The sequence below is a fragment of the Saccostrea echinata genome, unplaced genomic scaffold (genome assembly GCF_033153115.1).
Source record: "Saccostrea echinata isolate AGI-Se365-2 ecotype Australia unplaced genomic scaffold, CSIRO_AGI_Sech_v1 ptg000003l, whole genome shotgun sequence".
NCBI lineage: Eukaryota > Metazoa > Mollusca > Bivalvia > Ostreida > Ostreidae > Saccostrea > Saccostrea echinata.
The window spans coordinates 11,729,174-11,748,106 of record NW_026889752.1 but is presented as its reverse complement, the minus strand read 5'-3'; the positions used below and the strand labels follow the sequence as shown (position 1 = coordinate 11,748,106).

The 18,933-nt window shown below is 34.4% G+C and overlaps 1 protein-coding gene across 7 annotated transcripts in view; it reads left to right on the top strand.

The window, feature by feature from the left end:
* LOC133178579 (dystrophin-like) overlaps positions 1-18,231 on the top strand; it is a 136,265-nt gene extending 118,034 nt beyond the window's left edge. For 6 of the 7 annotated variants that reach the window (XM_061313294.1, XM_061313292.1, XM_061313291.1 and 3 more), the window contains 17 exons: positions 2,712-2,772; positions 3,403-3,464; positions 4,670-4,744; positions 5,242-5,446; positions 5,701-5,786; positions 5,951-6,108; positions 6,382-6,548; positions 6,828-6,939; positions 7,305-7,441; positions 10,091-10,162; positions 11,558-11,602; positions 11,938-12,004; positions 12,266-12,357; positions 12,646-12,880; positions 15,941-16,076; positions 16,346-16,420; positions 16,811-18,231. In XM_061313294.1, coding sequence (XP_061169278.1) covers positions 2,712-2,772; positions 3,403-3,464; positions 4,670-4,744; positions 5,242-5,446; positions 5,701-5,786; positions 5,951-6,108; positions 6,382-6,548; positions 6,828-6,939; positions 7,305-7,441; positions 10,091-10,162; positions 11,558-11,602; positions 11,938-12,004; positions 12,266-12,357; positions 12,646-12,880; positions 15,941-16,076; positions 16,346-16,420; positions 16,811-16,917 — 1,892 coding nt within the window. In that variant the 3' untranslated portion in view covers positions 16,918-18,231. Of the gene's footprint in view, positions 1-2,711; positions 2,773-3,402; positions 3,465-4,669; positions 4,745-5,241; positions 5,447-5,700; positions 5,787-5,950; positions 6,109-6,381; positions 6,549-6,827; positions 6,940-7,304; positions 7,442-10,090; positions 10,163-11,557; positions 11,603-11,937; positions 12,005-12,265; positions 12,358-12,645; positions 12,881-13,066; positions 13,089-15,940; positions 16,077-16,345; positions 16,421-16,810 lie in introns of those variants that run through there. The other variant, XM_061313295.1, reaches the window with a different exon arrangement.
* The last annotated feature ends 702 nt before the right edge of the window (positions 18,232-18,933 follow it).

The following is an 18,933-nucleotide window of genomic DNA, read 5'->3' as shown; positions in this document are numbered from 1 at the left end:
TTAAGTGAAGGACACCAAATAACAGAAGAGCTCTGCCACCTAACATCAACATATTTCTTTCACCTTAAAATGTTAAGGTTCAGCATGTTTTTAATAATAATGTTTCAAACGGCCATATTTGATCTGAATTCTGTGAGATATAATTTATAGCATATGGCTTTGTCAGTCTTTGATTAAGACATTTTGCGGACTCTTTTGGGGCATTTGACTGCACACTTGAAATGTAGACTCCGTAAAATCTGTACGTCTTTGTTTGATTATAGGAGTAAAAGTTGACGTACTAAATTTGGACAGTCTTGATTGATAACTGTATCAAAGGATTAAATTGTGTTTTAAAAACAGTAAATTTATACACTCCTTATTTCTGCAATTTTATCCTTATTTGCAAGACAATAATGATAAAATGTTCATTGTAATTTAAAAAAGATTTCAAGCAGATCTAAATCTTTAAACTAGAACTTGATTATCCTGTTTGAATGGAAATCAGATTCGTGAACCTGCCTTCAAAGGTAGATGTTTAAGTTTGATAAGAAATCCTTCAAAGGAGATAAGATTTATTTCATCTCATGTGTAAAATTGGAAGTTTAGCCTTCGATAATCTACACCATGTTAATCAACTTTAATCAATCTATCCTTGGGCTCTGCAAGTAATATACACCAGGGAAATTGTTAATGACGAGTTTGTGAACCCTCCATGTAATACCCAGGTAAAATAAGGTAACGAGACAGGTGTATCGGTTAGTTTGGGTGTTCACAGGTGATTTTTATGAGGCAGTAGGGACAGGTTTGGCCCAAAATCCAGTCTATGTTGAAAGTCTAGACTTTAATTTTAATTGAAAGCTACTGGCATGTTGGAAAGAATTCTGTTCATAAAACTAGGACAAACTTGTGTGAAAGACCTTTTTACAAAGATAGCTTTATGTCAGGAAAGTTTTTAGGTTACGATAACAGAACTCCAGGTGAAATGTACAAGGAGGAAACTTGTACTCGTCAATTTCCAAGTGTTCCATCAGCTGTGATGTCCGCGGTGTAAGTTAGATACAGGCAGAGAATATACAATTATAAACATGCAGGTCGATCAGGCGGAAAACGAGGTGTGGATTCTACGGGGATCACAGGGCAATCAAATTAAACCTAATATGGAAAACAAAGCAACAAGTGTAGGCTCAGGTATAACGGGCAACACATTTATTGCGATTTTGGAGTTCGTTGAACTTATTTAATGTATATTTGGTGATTTAATAGGACTGTAAATCATTACTTGTGAGGATTTGTTATTTTGGTTTTTGATCATGAATGCATTACAAGGTATTTCTATATATTAATTGAATTATAGTCTTAATTAATTGACTTAAATGTATTCTATTTTATACATTTGTAGAGAAAAAATGTTTTCTAGATTTTTTTGTTAATGTTCAAACTATGTGAACATGGGGATTTCTTTATAAATCTTAATAATTAGGGCTGGAATTGGTATATATATTAAAACAGATTGGAAAATCCTATGCTACACACTTTAAAAATTGCTTAGCTGGTAGATATATACATTTTTGTGTAAGATTACCAAACCATATACTTAAACAGCAGTTTTTGGTCGAGATAACCCAGTCTTGTGAATGTATTGCTGATACAGCTAAACATAGGCCTCTAAGAGGATTGTTAAATCAAGATAATCCGTACATGTAAGTCAATATTGACAAAGGTCCCTAAATTACTTTTTTTAGCAGTTAGGGGTCCCCACAAATGGAATCTCGGTCTGAAGCACATATTTGGGTTGATTGGAGGTTAATTCAGAATATATTGCTCGTTTTAATGTGCATATACAGGGTCCTTATCCTGAGGAGTGTGTCTTTCAGGCAGGTGTAATGGGTTGTATGTAAGGTGTCAATGGCAATAGAAGGGCCCATTGTTTACAACTATGTCCATCTTTAACAGCATACAGTGGAAATTTTCAATCCATGTCTGTGATTAGTTGTTTAATAAAGTCCACAATAAAATGTATATAAACTTTATGAAATTCTTCACCATCTTTTTGACTATATCCCAAGCTTATGCAAATAAAAATGAAGTAGCTAAAATGACAAGACCTCAGAAAGCATGAAGGATGTATTAATATGTGCTTTATAATCAGATGCAAAGTCTGATCTACAGCTTCCAAATGTCATATTTGTTTGATTATGGTTGTACAGCCCTGTCGCACTTCTACAATTTATTCTATGATTACCCACAAATGAGTAAAAGCTAAAAATTGCCATTATTTGCCATATTAACCTTGCCATTTTTCTACACGACATTTGAACATTCTTAAATAATCACTGCATTTGGCGATTTGCTACAATTTAACGGAATAAGGAAGATATTTATCCTATGACCACCTCCGGAATGAACCCCAAATTGCTGTGATTTTTTAATTTGTGATGAATCGTAGCTCTAAATCTTGACATTGTGAAGGGGCTCTAGCTATATACGTTAGTATACAAAATGCTTGGTCCCAAAGTGAGTGTCCTGCATTAGGTGAATAAACAGTGTGCCTTGAGGTACTGTACAGATGAATTGACAATGTATTGATTAATGCAGGAACAGGGCCCCTGGTGAAATTAGTTAAACCACAATTAAACAGCCTAATGAATATATAGTGTGATAGTCAATTATTTACCTATATTGTTAATTATTTAGATCATGTTTAATTTAATGTTAATTGTTTATTTCAGCCTCAGTGGGACACCCATGGGAACGAGCTGTGTCAGGGAATAAAGTGCCTTACTACATTAAGTAAGTATTACAATAATTACATTACATTGCATTTTCCCCTCACACATTGGTTTTTTTTTTGAGGGGGGGGGGGGGGGTTGTGTTTTTTTTTTGGTTTTGGTTTTGGTAAATATTCTCTGCAGAAATTTCAACAAAATTATGTATATTGTTTAGTGTTTAGGTGTATTTTTATTTTCTGCCATATAAACGTGTACTAATTTACCTCTGTTCATGCAGATCGAACCATTTTAAAAGTCTTAGAATGAGAATTAAATTTTCATATATTTTTCAAAAATTTTATGACTGCTTTTTCAAAAATCAATGCTTTCATAGTCAACATCACGAACATAAACTATAAATGATGTATAAGCCACATTTAAAATCTGATGCCTGTAAGTTTTGTTGACAGCTCTGAGCAAAAGCTTAAATGTTGAATAGCATTGATTATTTGCTTTTATCTGAAGTTATCAACAACTTGATTTCAATTATACAGTAGCTGTGATCAGATAAATGCTTGTATTATTGATGTTGTGATGTAGACACTTAAAGCATTTTAAAATGGGCATTGCATTGGATAATGTACCTTTAAATTGTTAAAGCCTATGATTTTTATGTTTCTTTTAAATGAATTTCAAACTTTTTGTGTTACAGCCACAATACAGCTACCACCCACTGGGACCACCCTGTGATGACAGACCTTATGGACAGCTTAGGTAAGATAAGCTTCCTTAAACTACAGCTATTTTTATGCCCCACCATGAAAATGGCCGGGGCATATAGAGTTTGTCATGTCCATCCTCCGTCCTTCTATCCTTCTATCCTTCTGTCTGTCCTTCCGTCCTGCTCTGCGTTTAGCTCAGTTCAAAGCTCAGTTCAAAGCTCAGTTTCAAAAAAAAAACTATTCCAGATATTTTTTATCAAACTTCCTATGCTGATAGATATTGATGAGAGCTATTCAACTGCATCAACATTTTTTGACCTAGACCTCACTTTTTCTTAAATTAGTGTTTACCTCAGTTTTAAAGAAACCATTCAAGATGGTGTAATCAAACTTCATAAGCTGATACATACTGATATAAGCTATTCAACTGCATCAACATTTTTTGACCTTGACCTTTCCTTTGACTTTGACCTCAGTTTTTCGTAAATTAGTGTTTACCTCAGTTTTAAAGAAACCATTCAAGATATTTTTATCAAACTTCATATGCTAAAACATACTGATGTAAGCAATTCAACTGCATCAACATTTTTTTTTTTTACCTTTCTTTGACCTCACTTTTCTTAATTAGTGTTTAGCTCATTTTTAAAGAAACCATTCAAGATATATTTATCAAACTTATTATGCTGATACGTATTAGTGAGAGCTATTCAACTGTATCAAAAACTTTTGACTTGGCACTTTCCTGTGACCTTGACCTCAATTTCCTTTAATTTGAATTTTGTTTAGTTTTAAAGAAACCATTTAAGATATTTTTTTTGTAAGCTTATGCACTTATTCATAATTTGTAGAGAATTTATCATCTATATCCAATTTTTTAGATTTCAATTTTTAAGAAACTGTTCAAAATATTCTCATCAAACTTCATACACTAATACAGATTTTCATGTTGCATTACTAATATACAGTCTCCTTGGCATCCATGTCCTGTGGACATATTTCTAGTGTTTTAAATGCATGCCCTAGCTAATATAAAAAAAAACACGCATCTGCAAACATTTTTTTTAAATTTCCTATTTTGGTGGAAATATTTATAACACAACCAGTAAAATGCTGTCATTCAAGGGTAAATTTTTAAAAGATTCAAGATTTTAATGCATTTAAAGATTATATTTTTCTCAGATGTTTACCATCAAATTCAGTATTTCCCTAATTGTGGCATAGTTACTCGTAAGAATGATGTTCTATTTTTTTTAACAGCGGACTTAAACAATGTTCGATTCGCTGCCTACAGAACTGCCATGAAGCTAAGAATGCTTCAGAAAAAACTCCGACGTAAGTTAATCTTCCATTTCAAATGAAATATAGTCAGACCTCGTTATCTTGAACTCAGTAGTGGGGGTTGAGAAAAAAGAACTATGTCTGTTGATTTAGAAATACAGTCAAACCTCAATTAGTATCTCGAACTCAATGGGACTGAGTAAAAACTTCGAGATATCTGAGGTTTAGGATATTGAGGGTAAAATAGTCCTTGGGACTTCAAAATCATTTCATATCCATGGTATTCCAGATAACCAAGTTCAGGTATATTTGATATTAACTCCATACTATTTTCAAACAGTATTCAAAGGATTTATAGTAATCATAATTTCATTCTACTTTTCTGTCCAAATTTTCTGTCTGGAACTTTACTGTAAAAGTATCAGTGACATGCAAATCATTTTGAAAAGCATTTTGTGTAAGGAAGAAATTGAACGATACAGTTTCAAGAATATCTCTTTGTAAACAAGTTTTTAACTTTGATTTTTTTTCTTCTTCTTTCCTTTTAACAGTGGACTTGGTAGCTATGAGCCTTGCCACAGAGTCTTTCGATCAACACAATCTCAGGGGACGTAATGATAACGTTATAGATGTTATAGATATGATCCGGTGTCTAAGAACTATGTATGAACGAATCGAACAGAAACATCAAAAACTTGTTAATATTTCACTCTGTGTGGATTTAGTGCTTAACTGGATACTAAATGTTTATGACATGTAAGTATATGGTTGCAATATATAGAATATATAATTTCCTTTGAAATTATATTGACAATTTTTTTGATTTGATTATGATTATCGATTTTGATTTGATTATTATTGTTTGCTTTTAATGGAAGGCTTTTTATTCATTTAAGAATTAATATATAGATATAGAAGTGTCATATTTTTTGAAGATACGAGTACATGTATTCATATAGTGCAATTTACATCCTTAAACTCAATTAATTGTCGTTAATTTTTCCTTTTAGTGCCAGAAGTGGAAAAGTTAGAGTCTTATCATTCAAAGTAGGAATATTACTATTATGCAATGGACAGCTGGATGATAAATATAAGTGTAAGTTATGTATCGTACATTAACCTCTGTACATCTACTTTTGTTTTAAATTTTTAACATGATGATGCAATATTGAACATTACTTAATTGATGTAATTGTATGGAACACTTCTCTGAACATACATTGGTAAAATGGAGTAAGAAATGATTACATTTTATTTCAGTTTTATTCCGTCTGATCGCGGACGTTAATGGTTTCTCAGACAAACGTCGGCTGGGCCTACTCCTACACGATTGTATGCAGGTCCCACGACAATTAGGGGAGGTGGCTTCCTTTGGAGGCAGCAACATTGAACCCAGTGTCAGGAGCTGTTTTGAAATGGTATGAAAAAGTGTAAGAGGGAGGGGGGGACTCAATGGCTGATGGCAGGAATCCTATTGTAATATGAAAATAAATTATTTATTTCACTCAGTCTTTGCAGTCATGGAGATAACTTATGATTTCATTAATGTGCATACTAATTGTTACAAGTGCCATTTAGTTATAGCCAGATTTTCATCTGCACCACCTTATTATACCAATCATTGGAATATTTCATTTAGAGTTCATCCATGTTAAGTTATGGAGCTACATGTAAAAAACTTTGTATTTCAGGCTCACGGTCGACCAGAAATTCAGGTGAATCATTTCCTGGAGTGGCTGAAGCTAGAGCCACAGTCCCTGGTGTGGCTACCCGTGCTGCACCGTCTGGCTGCCGCAGAAACCGCCAAACACCAAGCAAAGTGCAATATCTGTAAAGAATACCCAATTGTAGGATTTAGGTAAGACATGGCATATTTGCTCTTGGAAGGACTTAGCTATATAAATATGTGAATCATATAAAAGAAAATAAGATGAAGAGTAGTTTTTAATTGAAAGATAAGAAATTGAGAGATAAAAATAAAATGTGTATTATCAATAACTGGATAATTCTGCAAGTAAAAAATAAAAAAAAATAGAATAATTTGATCATGATCAGTTTGTTAGCATTAGAAGGGAAATAACTCTTTATTTAACAATACTGGATAGAGCTGTTGATATGTTTTTCTGTTCTCTTTCAGATATCGATGTCTAAGGTGCTTTAATTTTGATATTTGCCAAAACTGTTTTTTCTCGGGGAGGAAGGCCAAGAACCACAAACTTGCCCATCCAATGCAAGAATACTGCACTGCTGTAAGTTTTCTATGAATCATTTGTATATCATGTGAATTTTATTCCCTAGAAATTAGCAGCACATTAATTTGAAAGGTAGAATTTTTGCATGTCATTTATATCAGCAAGGAATATAGTTGCTTTCTGTTCTTATTGCTGAGGACTTGAAATTTTTAGGAAGTGTTTTTCTTGGAGGTGGGGGGGGGGGGGGGGGGGTCATGGGCAAAGCTATTTCTAATTGATAATCTTGTATTCAGTATGAATTTCAAAAATTTAAACAAAGGTTTCATACCTGTACTTTCATAATACATCAGTTGTTGAATTAAAGGAGAAAAATATCTTAACTGTATTAAGCAAATCATGGAATTGTTTAATATTTTTATTAGACAACCTCAGGAGAAGATGTTCGTGATTTCACCAAAGTGCTGAAAAATAAATTCAAGTCCAAACGATACTTCAAGAAACATCCACGATTAGGGTTCCTGCCAGTCCAGACTGTCTTAGAGGGGGATGTGTTAGACAGGTGAGGATTGATTCACTGCCCCAAGCAGTATGGGGGGATGGGAGAGCTTTATGTGTTAGCTAGCCTTTACATTGTTGTGTCTTTGAGGGAGATAACTTGTGCAGGAGTATATTCATAGCAAGAGTAACCATGTCAGGCATTGTCAGTTTTAAAGTTATTGATTTTTAGAGCTATTACATTTCTCTCTTTAGCATTCTCTCTCTCTCTCTCTCTCTCTCTCTCTCTCTCTCTCTCTCTGAATATTTGTTTGAATATTACCAAATGCAACAATATGTTGGTTTTTTGATGTATTAAAGGGATATGTTAAATTTTTTTCCAAATACTCAAAGAATATGAATGTGAATACAACACACATATAGATGGATTGGGGGGGGGGGGGGGGGGGAGAGAAAATTTTGCAATTAATTTCTATAATGAAGAACAAAAATTAAAGTTGATTCCTTGTGGTAGGAATGAAAATTGAATATTTCAGTTGTGATATTGCCAGAATTAACATACAAATCACATAGATCACCCCTTAATTAAATGTCCTGCTGAGTGCTTGTAGAAACTCAGGCTTTATAAAGAAATGGAGCTGGAAAATTTAATTAAGCCAATACACTGACATTTTGTTATAACCCAGACTGTGATTAATGCCTTCTTACACCTCGTCATCATAGACCCTGGGAGGCTAATTAAATTCCAAAGTTTCATGATTAAAGCCTTCCATCTTCCACTTTGTACATGGAATATGGATTTTTCTGGTGGTAACAATCAATACCTGATGCTTGCAGTGGTGTAGAAAATGATGCATTAAACTGCTGTAATTGCCGTTTAAGTTGAGTGATGAGAATATAAACTTGAATTTAAGAAACTAAATGGTACATGATTTTTTTTTGTGTCATACCCCAAAATCTTAGATCAGTGTTTAATATGTTTTTCAATCTTTGCAGAATAAATTATTGTCTAATTGACAAATATTCTTTAAAAAGTTACAGAGAATGTAAAGGTCAAGGCTTCAAATGAAGTCAAGGTCATACTTCAGGGTTAAAGGTCTGATTTGAATTTTACCACTGGGGTCTGCAGTGTTAAATTATGAACGTACCATTTATCAATTGTTGTTGAATTATTTCTCCCTTTGCACAAAATATTGATTTGTGCAGTTCAGGATATTTAGAAATAAGTGCATGAGTTATTGGGTTTCCAAGCTAGCTCAAAAACTGTTGATAACTTAGAAGCCATAGCTTTATGCAGATAAAATTCTTACAAATCACCATCGGAATTCAGAAGTATTGTCGATCTGACCAACAAATCAATGGAGTTTCCAAGGGAATATTTCCGTTTATAAAATTTTTTGTTCTGCTTGCTTGATTTTATCTGGCAATGTGTTGTTGTTGAAAATTGACTTGGAAAAGCTTTATCGTAAAAGGAAAGTTGTGAAAATGACTGGAAACTTGACGGGCTAGAAAGAAACGAGATGTGTAAGAGATTGACGAGATCAATAATATGCTTTCCCCGTAATATGTAGATTGCTTGTGAGCTTACATCACCTTTGTGCATGAGTCATGAAGTTCAGAGAAGGGAATTTTCATTTTATCTTTGACAAAATGGGAATTGGGGATGATTTCTGCAGGTAAAAAGGATATTTTCTTAGCCATTTCAAAGAAAATTTCTGAATTTTTTTAAGTATATAGTGATTATGGTGTTATATTGGAATAGCTGGTCAAGGATTTTTGACAAGTTACGTGTATTAATTAATTCTGTAAAGTTAAAATTCAGAAAAATTAAATAAAATTGGATATTTGAGTACAAGATAAGTCGATTTTGCTGTAGGAGAAAAACGAAAGGATGGGAGAGATACATGTAAATTTTTAATTTTTTTTTTTTTTAGGATTTTGGAGTGTAGAGTTGAATGTTCACATAAGAAAACATTTCTAACAAAAATTTTTTTTTAAGATCACACCTCTAAAGTACATTAAATGTCAATTAGCTCGATTCATTATGAAAGCAACAAGCAAATTAAACACCTTAATGAGTTTCCGTCCATTCTGCCAGGTAAATTTCCTTCTTTTAAAACCTATCGATCTTGACAGATCCCTACTGAAGTTTGGCGAGGTTGGTAATTGAATTCTGGGTTTTGCAATAGAACACCAAGGAAGACTAATTTATAAGTGTGGGACTTAATTTTAAGGACTTGGAACGTAAAGAGAAAAGTTTTGGTATTTGTGCTTCATTTTTTGTAGATTAATGTTTAGTGCATGCTTGTGTTGCACTGTTTTGAGATTTATCTCTTGCAAAAATGAGGGAGACATTTAACATATAGATTTGTGTATTCAGTTCAGGTAAAAGATCAGGCTCTGGGGCCATAAAACTTAGATGAGCTCACTTTTGATCTCAGTCCCACTTTTCCATTATTTATTCCTTTAGTTAAAGTGAGTCAGTCTGAGATCAGAATTGAGCTCATCTAAGTTTTTTGGCCCTGGAGGCAGGATTTTGGGCATCTAGATTGTGCTTTGTTATTAATCTTAGAATATGTGGGTTAAAAATTTGTCTTAAGACTTTTTTGTGTAGACCATGCATTGTATTGTCCAAGATTATTGGTTGAGTGTATGTACATTATGTTTTAAATGATAGCCTTCCCAGCTACATAATTCATTTTATCTTTTTCAGCCCCTCGCCATCACCGCAGCACAGTATCTCGTCCCATGATATGCATTCCCGTCTCGAGCTCTACGCCAATAGGTGAGTCATACTGAGTTACTTTGTTCAGTGAACCTGAGCTGAAAATGAGTCATACTGAGTTGAATTTTTTTTTTGTGTTAATCTGAGCTGAATTTGAGTCACACTGAGTTTCTTCAGAGTACCTGAAATAAAAATTGAGTCATACTGAGTTCAAGTTTCCTCAGTGAACCTGAGATGAAAATGGAGTCATACTGAGTTCAAGTTTCTTCAACCACTGTAGTTTCTTTACATGGAAATTACAGGCTTTTTTAGTGGGAGATAGTAAAAAGAAATATTTAGTAATGAGCATAAGAAAAGATCTACAGTTTTTTTTTTTTTCATAGAAAAAATATATATTTATAAGAAAGCCCTTTTAAATAAAATCTTTTCTCAATGACAGCAAGGTGTCCTAGTACTGAAAAAAATTGTGTGACTATCAGATGCGTTGTGGTTCATGGGCCTCAACATTTTACAGACACATTAGCAATATGATAACTCTATTAATTTTAAACTACCAGTTTATTTTCCACCCTAATCTTTTGATTTTATATTATTTGGCCACTTCTGTTATTTTGTGACAATTCTGTATGTTAAGTTCAGTAATCAATTTGATACATTGCTGTGAAGTTTCATTTCTTTCCTCAGAGTGGATAGTGCTGCCTTTTCCCACATGAATTTTTTGATGGCTTGCATATTGTCTCCTTCCTTTTAGTACGTTATTTCTGACAATTAAGTTAATATACGAAGCAATGTCTGGCAATGGAAAAACAGGTCTATTTCTGATTCGTGCTTTTAAGAACACTTTGGGAGACATATATTTGTGTCTGCCATAATTGATTTTTTTTTTCACTCCCAAGATCAGGGAGGTAAGGAACAGATGAAATAGAGGCTCTGCGTTTTTCTGCAGTCTGTAGGTTACGTAACAGATGATTGATGAGTTTGAGATTTTGGTCCGGCTATATTGGAACTGAAATCCCAGTGGAATAGCAAGTTTTCATCTTTTGTCTTTTATACCAATTTGTGAGGTTGTGTGTTATTTCCCAATTTTACATTTCAGTGTTTGTTAATTTGGGAATGTGCTTGCATGTTATCTTGGATTTGATTAAATTTGTGCAAAAATGATTTATTTTAGGTAATTGTCAGAGAGGAACGTGGGGATCTTGTTAAAATGTCATGAGTTGGTGTTAATTAATTGCACCTCATCAGTTAATGTGCATGCATGTTAACAAATCATAAAATGCCTCAGAATTGCAGACAGATTGATACTTAGCCAATTGATAGGGAACAAGAGAATTTGTCATCAAGTGTTCATCTTTCCCTTGATTATAGCAAACTCCTGCTCGGTTTTATGTTGGTTTAGTTTTCAGAAGACAGGGGGATGACATGTTAAAATTGTATTTTCATGGCTTCTTTCAGATTGGCAGAAGTGGAGCAGAGGCAAAATTCATCCACCCCAGACTCGTAAGTTTTCTTTGATCAATTCTGCACTTACCGTGTAAATCTAGCCTATGAGAGGTTTTCTAAACTTGGAAAGGTTCTCACAATTTACTTTATAATTTCAAATTCATCAGAGTGAACCATATTGTGATTAATATATTATGTTGACAAAGAAAAATTAACATTCCTAGTAGTTGTATCATCTTTCATTGTTTGACTCCCCCCCCCCCCCCATACATGTCCAAAAGAGATTGCATGGCCTGTATGTCCTTAATCAATGTTAGTGATTTGTTCCTTTTGTAACTTCTCTGTTGCAAGGATAGTATTATAGTATTTACAAATTTTTTTCACTATTTCAGAGATGATGAGCACCATTTGATAGCCCAGTACTGCCAGAGCCTTAATGGAGATACCTCAAACCAAGCAGTAAGTTTGTTTTTTTTCAGTGTGGGCTTTCTGGCAGTATTATATTTACACTGTAGTTGCCCCACTAGGGTTATTAGTCCTAATATGAAGTTTTAGTTGAAGAAAAAGAATCAAAGTGAAAATTACGAAGATGGGAAAACAATATGAAATGTCTAATAAGTCAGATTATTAACTAATTAATAAAAAATTGTGATTAGAAGAAATTACATGTATAGGTGAATGTATGGCTCAGGGTAAAAAGCTGCTGTTCTATATTTAAAGTTGAAGAGTCCAATGCAGATCATGATGGCGGTGGACTCCGAGCAGAAGACAGAACTCCAGGCCATGATCAGGGATCTGGAGGATGAAAACAAGTAGGAATGAACAAAAAAATTAAAGAACTGATTGCATCTCAGTTAAATTTATGAAGAAGAGAACTTTTCAAAAATAGTATCATTAGTCAGAATTTTTGCAAATTTTTGAGAAAGGTTACCAGTGCTGATGCTTCAATTAAACAATAAAATAAACCAAACTGTAAGCAGTAATTATTTCAGATTTTGATTAATTCTATCATTCTATCATTTAAGATTAATTTATTTTGCATTGAATGCTACATTCTGAAGCGATTGCCAAAAAAAAGTATAATTTTGTGATCATTGTAGGACACTCCAAGCAGAGTATGACCGGTTACGGCAGGCCAATGATATGAGGGTTGTCAATGGCAACGGCTTCTTGGACTCCATGGAGGAACCGGAGGACCATGATGAGGAAATGATTGCAGAGGCCAAGTTACTACGACAACACAAAGGTCGACTGGAGTCAAGGATGAGGATACTCGAGGACCACAACAAGCAACTGGAGGCCCAGCTTCAGAGGTTGAGACATTTACTGGACCAGGTAAGGGCATCCCTGTCCCCATCCATTCCTCAGACATTGACTAAGTAAGAATGCCCCCCAGCTTCAGACACTTAGATGCTTACTAAGCCCAGGTAATGACATCCTCCCCCTCCATCCCACTCTAAATTCCCTAGTTTCAGACTTTGACTACATAAGGATGCTCCTTTCCCCTACCCAGCTTCAGAGGCTGAGAGACCTACTTGACTAGGTAAGGGCATTCTCCTGAACATCACATTCTCAATCCTAGAGTCTCAGACAAAGTTAAGAGCATCCCCTACTCCATTCCACTCCAATACCATGAAACTCTGGACACTTTCTGGAGCAGATATAAACCTTTACCCCATTCCCAGTAGCCTCAGTCATTTACTAGATCAAGTAAAGCTAATTTCAAGAAATTGATGTGTGATTCCTGGATTAGACACATCAGAGGAACTTGTATAGCACACCCCTAATCATGACTAATTTCAAGGAATTGACATGTGTAACCATTTTTCAATAGTCAAATCTTGTACATTATGATGTACTTAGGCATATATATAACAATTTCTACAGGATGTTGCAATCTCAGTTGTACAGTTACTGTAGTTTTTAGCTCACCTGAGCCAAAGGCTCAAGTGAGCTTTTCTGATCAAAATTTGTCCATTGTCTGTCATCGTTGTCGTCGTTGTTGTTGTTGTAAACTTTTCACATTTTCATCTTCTTCTCAAGGACCACTGGGCCAATTTCAACCAAACTTGCCACAAAGCATCCTTGGGTGAAGGGGATTCAAGTTTGTTCAAATGAAGGGCCACACCCTCTTTCAAGGGGAGATAATTAAGAATTAGTGAAAATTTAGTGGTATCTTTTAAAAATCTTCTTCTCAAGAACCACTGGGCTGTAAAAGTTGAAACTTATGTGAGACTTTCATTACATAGTGTAGATTCAAGTTTGTTCAAATCATGACCCCCTGGGGTAGGGTGGGGCCACAATGGGGGATCAAAGTTTTACATAGGAATATATAGGAATAAATCTTTAAAAATCTTCTCCTCAAGAACAACTAAGCCACAATTAGTCATATTGATATGGAATCATCCTCAGGTAGTGTAGATTCAAGTCTGTTCAAATCATGACTCCCAGGGGTAGGGTGGGACCATAAGGGGGGATCAAAGTTTTACATAGGAATATATAGAAAAAATCTTTAAAAATCTTTTTCTCAAGAACAACAAAGCCACAATTAGGCATATTGATATGGAATCATCCTCAGGTAGTGCAGATTCAAATTTGTTCAAATCATGACCCCTGGGGGTAGGGTGGGGCCACAATGAGGAATCAAAGTTTTATATAGGAATATATAGAACAAAATCTTTAAAAATCTTCTTCTCAAGAACAACAAAGCCACAATTCGTCATATTGATATGGAATCATCCTCAGGTAGTGTAGATTCAAGTTTGTTCAAATCATGACCCCCAGGGGTAGGGTGGGGCCACAATGGGGGATCTAAGTTTTACATAGAAATATGTAGGAAAAATCTTGAAATTGTTTTTCTTAAAAACAACAAAGCCTCAATTAGTCATAATTTATATGGAAGCATCCTCAGGTAGTGTAGATTCAAGTTTGTACAAAATCATGACCCCCTGGCGGGGGGGGGGGGGGGGGGGGCACAATGTGGGATCAAAATTATAGAAAAAAAATCTTTCTCTCAAGAACAACAAAGCCATAATTAGTCATATTGATATGGAATCATTCTCAGGTAGTGTAGATTAAATTTTGTACAAATCATGACCCCCAGGGGTAGGATGGGGCCACAATGGGGGATCAAAATTTTACATAGATATATGTAGAAAAAAATCTTGAAAAATCTTCTTCTCAAGAACAACAAAGTCACAATTAGTCATATTGATGTGGATTCATCCTCAGGTAGTGAAGATTCAAGTTTGTATCAAATCATGACCCCTCGGGGTAGGGTGGGGCCACAAGGGGCGATCAAAGTTTTACATAGGAATATACAGAAAAAAAAAACTTGAAAAATCTTCTTCTCAAGAACAGCAAAGTCTTGTTAAGTCATATTGATATGGAAGCATTCTCAGATAGTGTAGATTTAACTTTGTTCAAATCATGACCCCCAGGGTTAGGGTGGTGCCACAATTGAGGATCAAAGTTTTACATAGGAATACATAGGAAAAAACTTCAAAAATCTTCTTCTCAAGAACAGCAAAGTCATGTTTTGTCATACTGATATGGAAGCATCCTCAGGTAGTGTAGATTCAAGTTTTTTTTACAAATCATGACCCCTGGGGGTAGGGTGGGGCCACAATGGGGGATCATAGTTTTACATAAGAATATATAGGGAAAAAAAAACTTGAAAAATCTTCTTCTCAGGAACAGCAAGCCATGTTTTGTCATATTGATATGGAAGCTTCCTCAGGTAGTGTAGATTCAAGTTTGTTCAAATCATGACCCCTGGGGGTAGGGTGGAGCCACAATGGGGGATCATAGTTTTACATAGGAATATATAGGGAAAAAACTTGAAAAATCTTCTTCTCAGGAATAGCAAAGCCATGTTTTGTCATATTGATATGGAAGCATCTTCAGGTAGTGTAGATTCAAGCTTGTTCAAATCATAAATCCCAGGGGTAGGGTGGGGCCACAATGTGGGATCAAATTTTTACATAGGAATATATAGGAAAAAAATCTTTTCATCAACAGAAAAGCCATGTTTAGTCATATTGATATGGAAGCATCCTCAGGTAGTGTAGATTCAAGTTTGTTCAAATGATGGGGGGGGGGGGGGGTCCACAATTGGGGATCAAATTTTTAACAAGAGAATATATAGGAAAAAAATCTTTAAAAATCTTCTGCTCAAGAACAGTAAAGCCATTTGTTATATCGATATGGAAGCATCCTCAGGTAGTTCAAAATCCAAGCCCCCTCCCCTTTAAACTTTTCAAATACTGAAGTGATTTGTGCTTTTTCCTAGCCAATGTGCTCAGGTGAGCGATGTGGCCCATGGGCCTCTTGTTATAAACATTTATGATTAAGTAATTGTTTCTGTATATACATTGATTACGTCTTTAATTTCAGCCCCAAGATACCAGTTTACCGGTGACCGCTTCCATTCCCACCACCCCCTCATCCACCAGTTCTGGCCCCCAGGGTCAGTCCAAATCAAGCTTCAGCCCTGCCATGGAGTCCACCCCTATAGTCAATGGACATTCAGGTCAGTCAGCAGATAAAAAGAGAATCATTGTAAAACTACCACAGTAATATGTCAGATATTTTGCACTTTGAGCAAATTAAGTCAAAGTTCTTTCCACTTTGAGCAAAGTCAAATATTTTTTCACTTTGAGCAAATTAAGGCAGTCAATAATTTTTGATTAACAAAAATGATTTATGCACACATTTGTTTATGATAAATGCTTATGTGTCATACTGCAAACTAATGTTTGTTGCTATTTTATAAATTTATTTGAAAAATTGGTTTTACAGAGAGAAAGTCTGAGGAAAATGGAGACTTGAGTGATATTGTTCCTAACACCAGCACTTCATATTCCGAAGACAAAGGTAATATAAAAGTTTCCCGTTTATTGTGGAAAATTCAACACATTTGATCCTATGCTTTAATTTATATCAGACTTGCCAAAGGTGCATTGCTTGAAAAATAATGTGTAGGCCTTTTGCACACAATTCCTCTTGCAACGGAGTTGGCGACAAACCCTCTCCTAAATATAAACTCAAATCTATTTATCTTGAACTCAATGGGGAACTCAGAAATTTTGAGTTATCTGAGGATTCGAGATATCCAGGGTAAAATATTTAAAGAGTGAGGGGTTGGGACTGCTGAATCACTTTGAAATATCCATGGTATTCGAGATATCGGGTTTGAGATGCTGAAGTTTAACTGTACATGAACTTTTCAGTGTACTAACATGCATTTATATTTCTCATTGACAGGAAACAGCAGTGTAGGAAATTTATTTCATTCCGCGGGACAGATTGGGAAAGCGGTGGGGTCGCTGGTGACGGTGATGACCGAGGAGGGGGACATTGAGGAGGATTAGATAAATTACACACGTAATTCTCTGTAACTGTTTCAAATTCCTGGACAGCTATTCATAAAAATCTGTGCTGCTCTTTTTATATATGTATATGTAGAAGTCATTTATGTTCAAACATTAATACTCGTCTTTCAGGAAGAGATAAATTCACAGCAACTGATTGTGATCGGGTTTTTTTTTTTACTTGATGGTTTTTCATAAAAATTAATTTTTCATGTAACAATTACCACATGGTTGTATGATAAATTTTTTTATGTTTTAGAATTTTGAATCTAATTTTTATGGTTAAGGAAGGAATCCTCTTTTCTCTTTAATTGTTAGAAAGGTTGTTTGAAAAACAAGGGCATTGATATTTTTCTGGCTTTTATGGAGAATTAATTGTTTTGATTGTTTTAAATGCAATTGATTGCACTTAAGATTCAGTGTTGCATTTGGTTGTGATTTTAATGATACCGATACTTGTGTTGAATATTGCTAATACTTGATTTAAAGCTGAAATGCACAAATTTTGTGACACATACTAGTACTATTTGATTATAAGAATTAAGTACTGGTAGTTTAATTCTTATATAGAAGAGTTACAGATGTAAAATAATTCTTTCTGTCAAAATAGCAGAGTGATTTTTATTTTCACATAATTCCACATACATGTTTGTTATGGTGCTACTTTTTTGTAACAATTATACAGATGTTTTGAATGCAATTCATTAGGCACTCTAAAGTTCTAGGAGTAAAGTACTATTAGTAATATTCTGGTAATATTCATGTATTACAAATTATTCCAATGTAATGTGTAGTGTATGAATAGAAATGTACTGGTTTGGTGACCAGATATTTTTCCTGCTGTAATCAAGAAGAAAACGTATATTAGGTTTATATACATCTATAATTGCATATAAATTTTAAGTTCATTGTGTTATTTCAATATTAGAACTTATGTATTCTTAAAATAATCAATATGACCTATTTAAATTATGATAATTGAACTGAAACAAAACCATTTAGTCAATAATTTGAACTATATTTAAAAGTATATACAATGTAATCTGCTGATCTGGGCTAAGATGCTTTTGTGATACTGAAGTAAATAAGCCACTTTGTTAAATAATAGGCCATAGTAAATTGTTTATTCAGAATTCTAAAGTTTATTATGAACTGCATCTTGAGTTTCTTTGTCCAGGTGTCAAAACTATTGATAGTCAATTATTAATCTATATGAATTGTTACAGATGTATTACAAAGCTACATGTATACATTCTTTGATGTATATCATTTGATGTGTTTCACATCAAACACAATAAAGATTTATGCATTAATTCACTCTCCATGTTTTAAATTTATCTCCTTTTTGATAGCTAGAGATTACTGTTCCAGAGTATTCTTTCGTAAAGTGTTAATTGTCGGTCTGTAAGCATTTTCATACGTGGACCAAGGAATTTTGCGGGAGGGTCCAACCAAAAATTGGATGACAAGCAAAAAAGTAAACAAACAACTCTAATCCTGGGGTGGGGAAGCCGCTTACAATGTACCCTCGCTTATATGACTCCTTAACAAATTACAAGTGATTGGCAGGCACGGATCTAGGAATTTTTTCAAGGGGGGGGGGGTTCCATCCCAGTCAAAAAAAAAAATTTCTAACAGAAAAATTTCTTGACAAGCAAAAAAAGAAGTGTTTGTGAAACACTGATATCCCCGTTTCGCAGCTTATGGCGAAGGTTAAAGTTTCTCAAATGCAAGTCAAAATCCAGGCCAAAAGATAAAAAATGTTGGTATCTAAGGAAAGGTCTTGTCTCAAGGAATATACCTGTGAAATTTGAAAGCCCTAGCTGCAACTGTTCAAAAGTTATGGTGAAGGTTAAAGTCTTTTAAAAGTAAGTAAAATGTCAAGGTCAAGGTCAAAGCTGTTGGTATCCAAAGGAAGGTCTTGTCACAAGGATTACATATGTGAAGTATGAAAGCCCTAGCACCAACAATTCAAAAGTTATGGCCAAGGTGAAAGTTTTTCGAAAATAGGTCAAA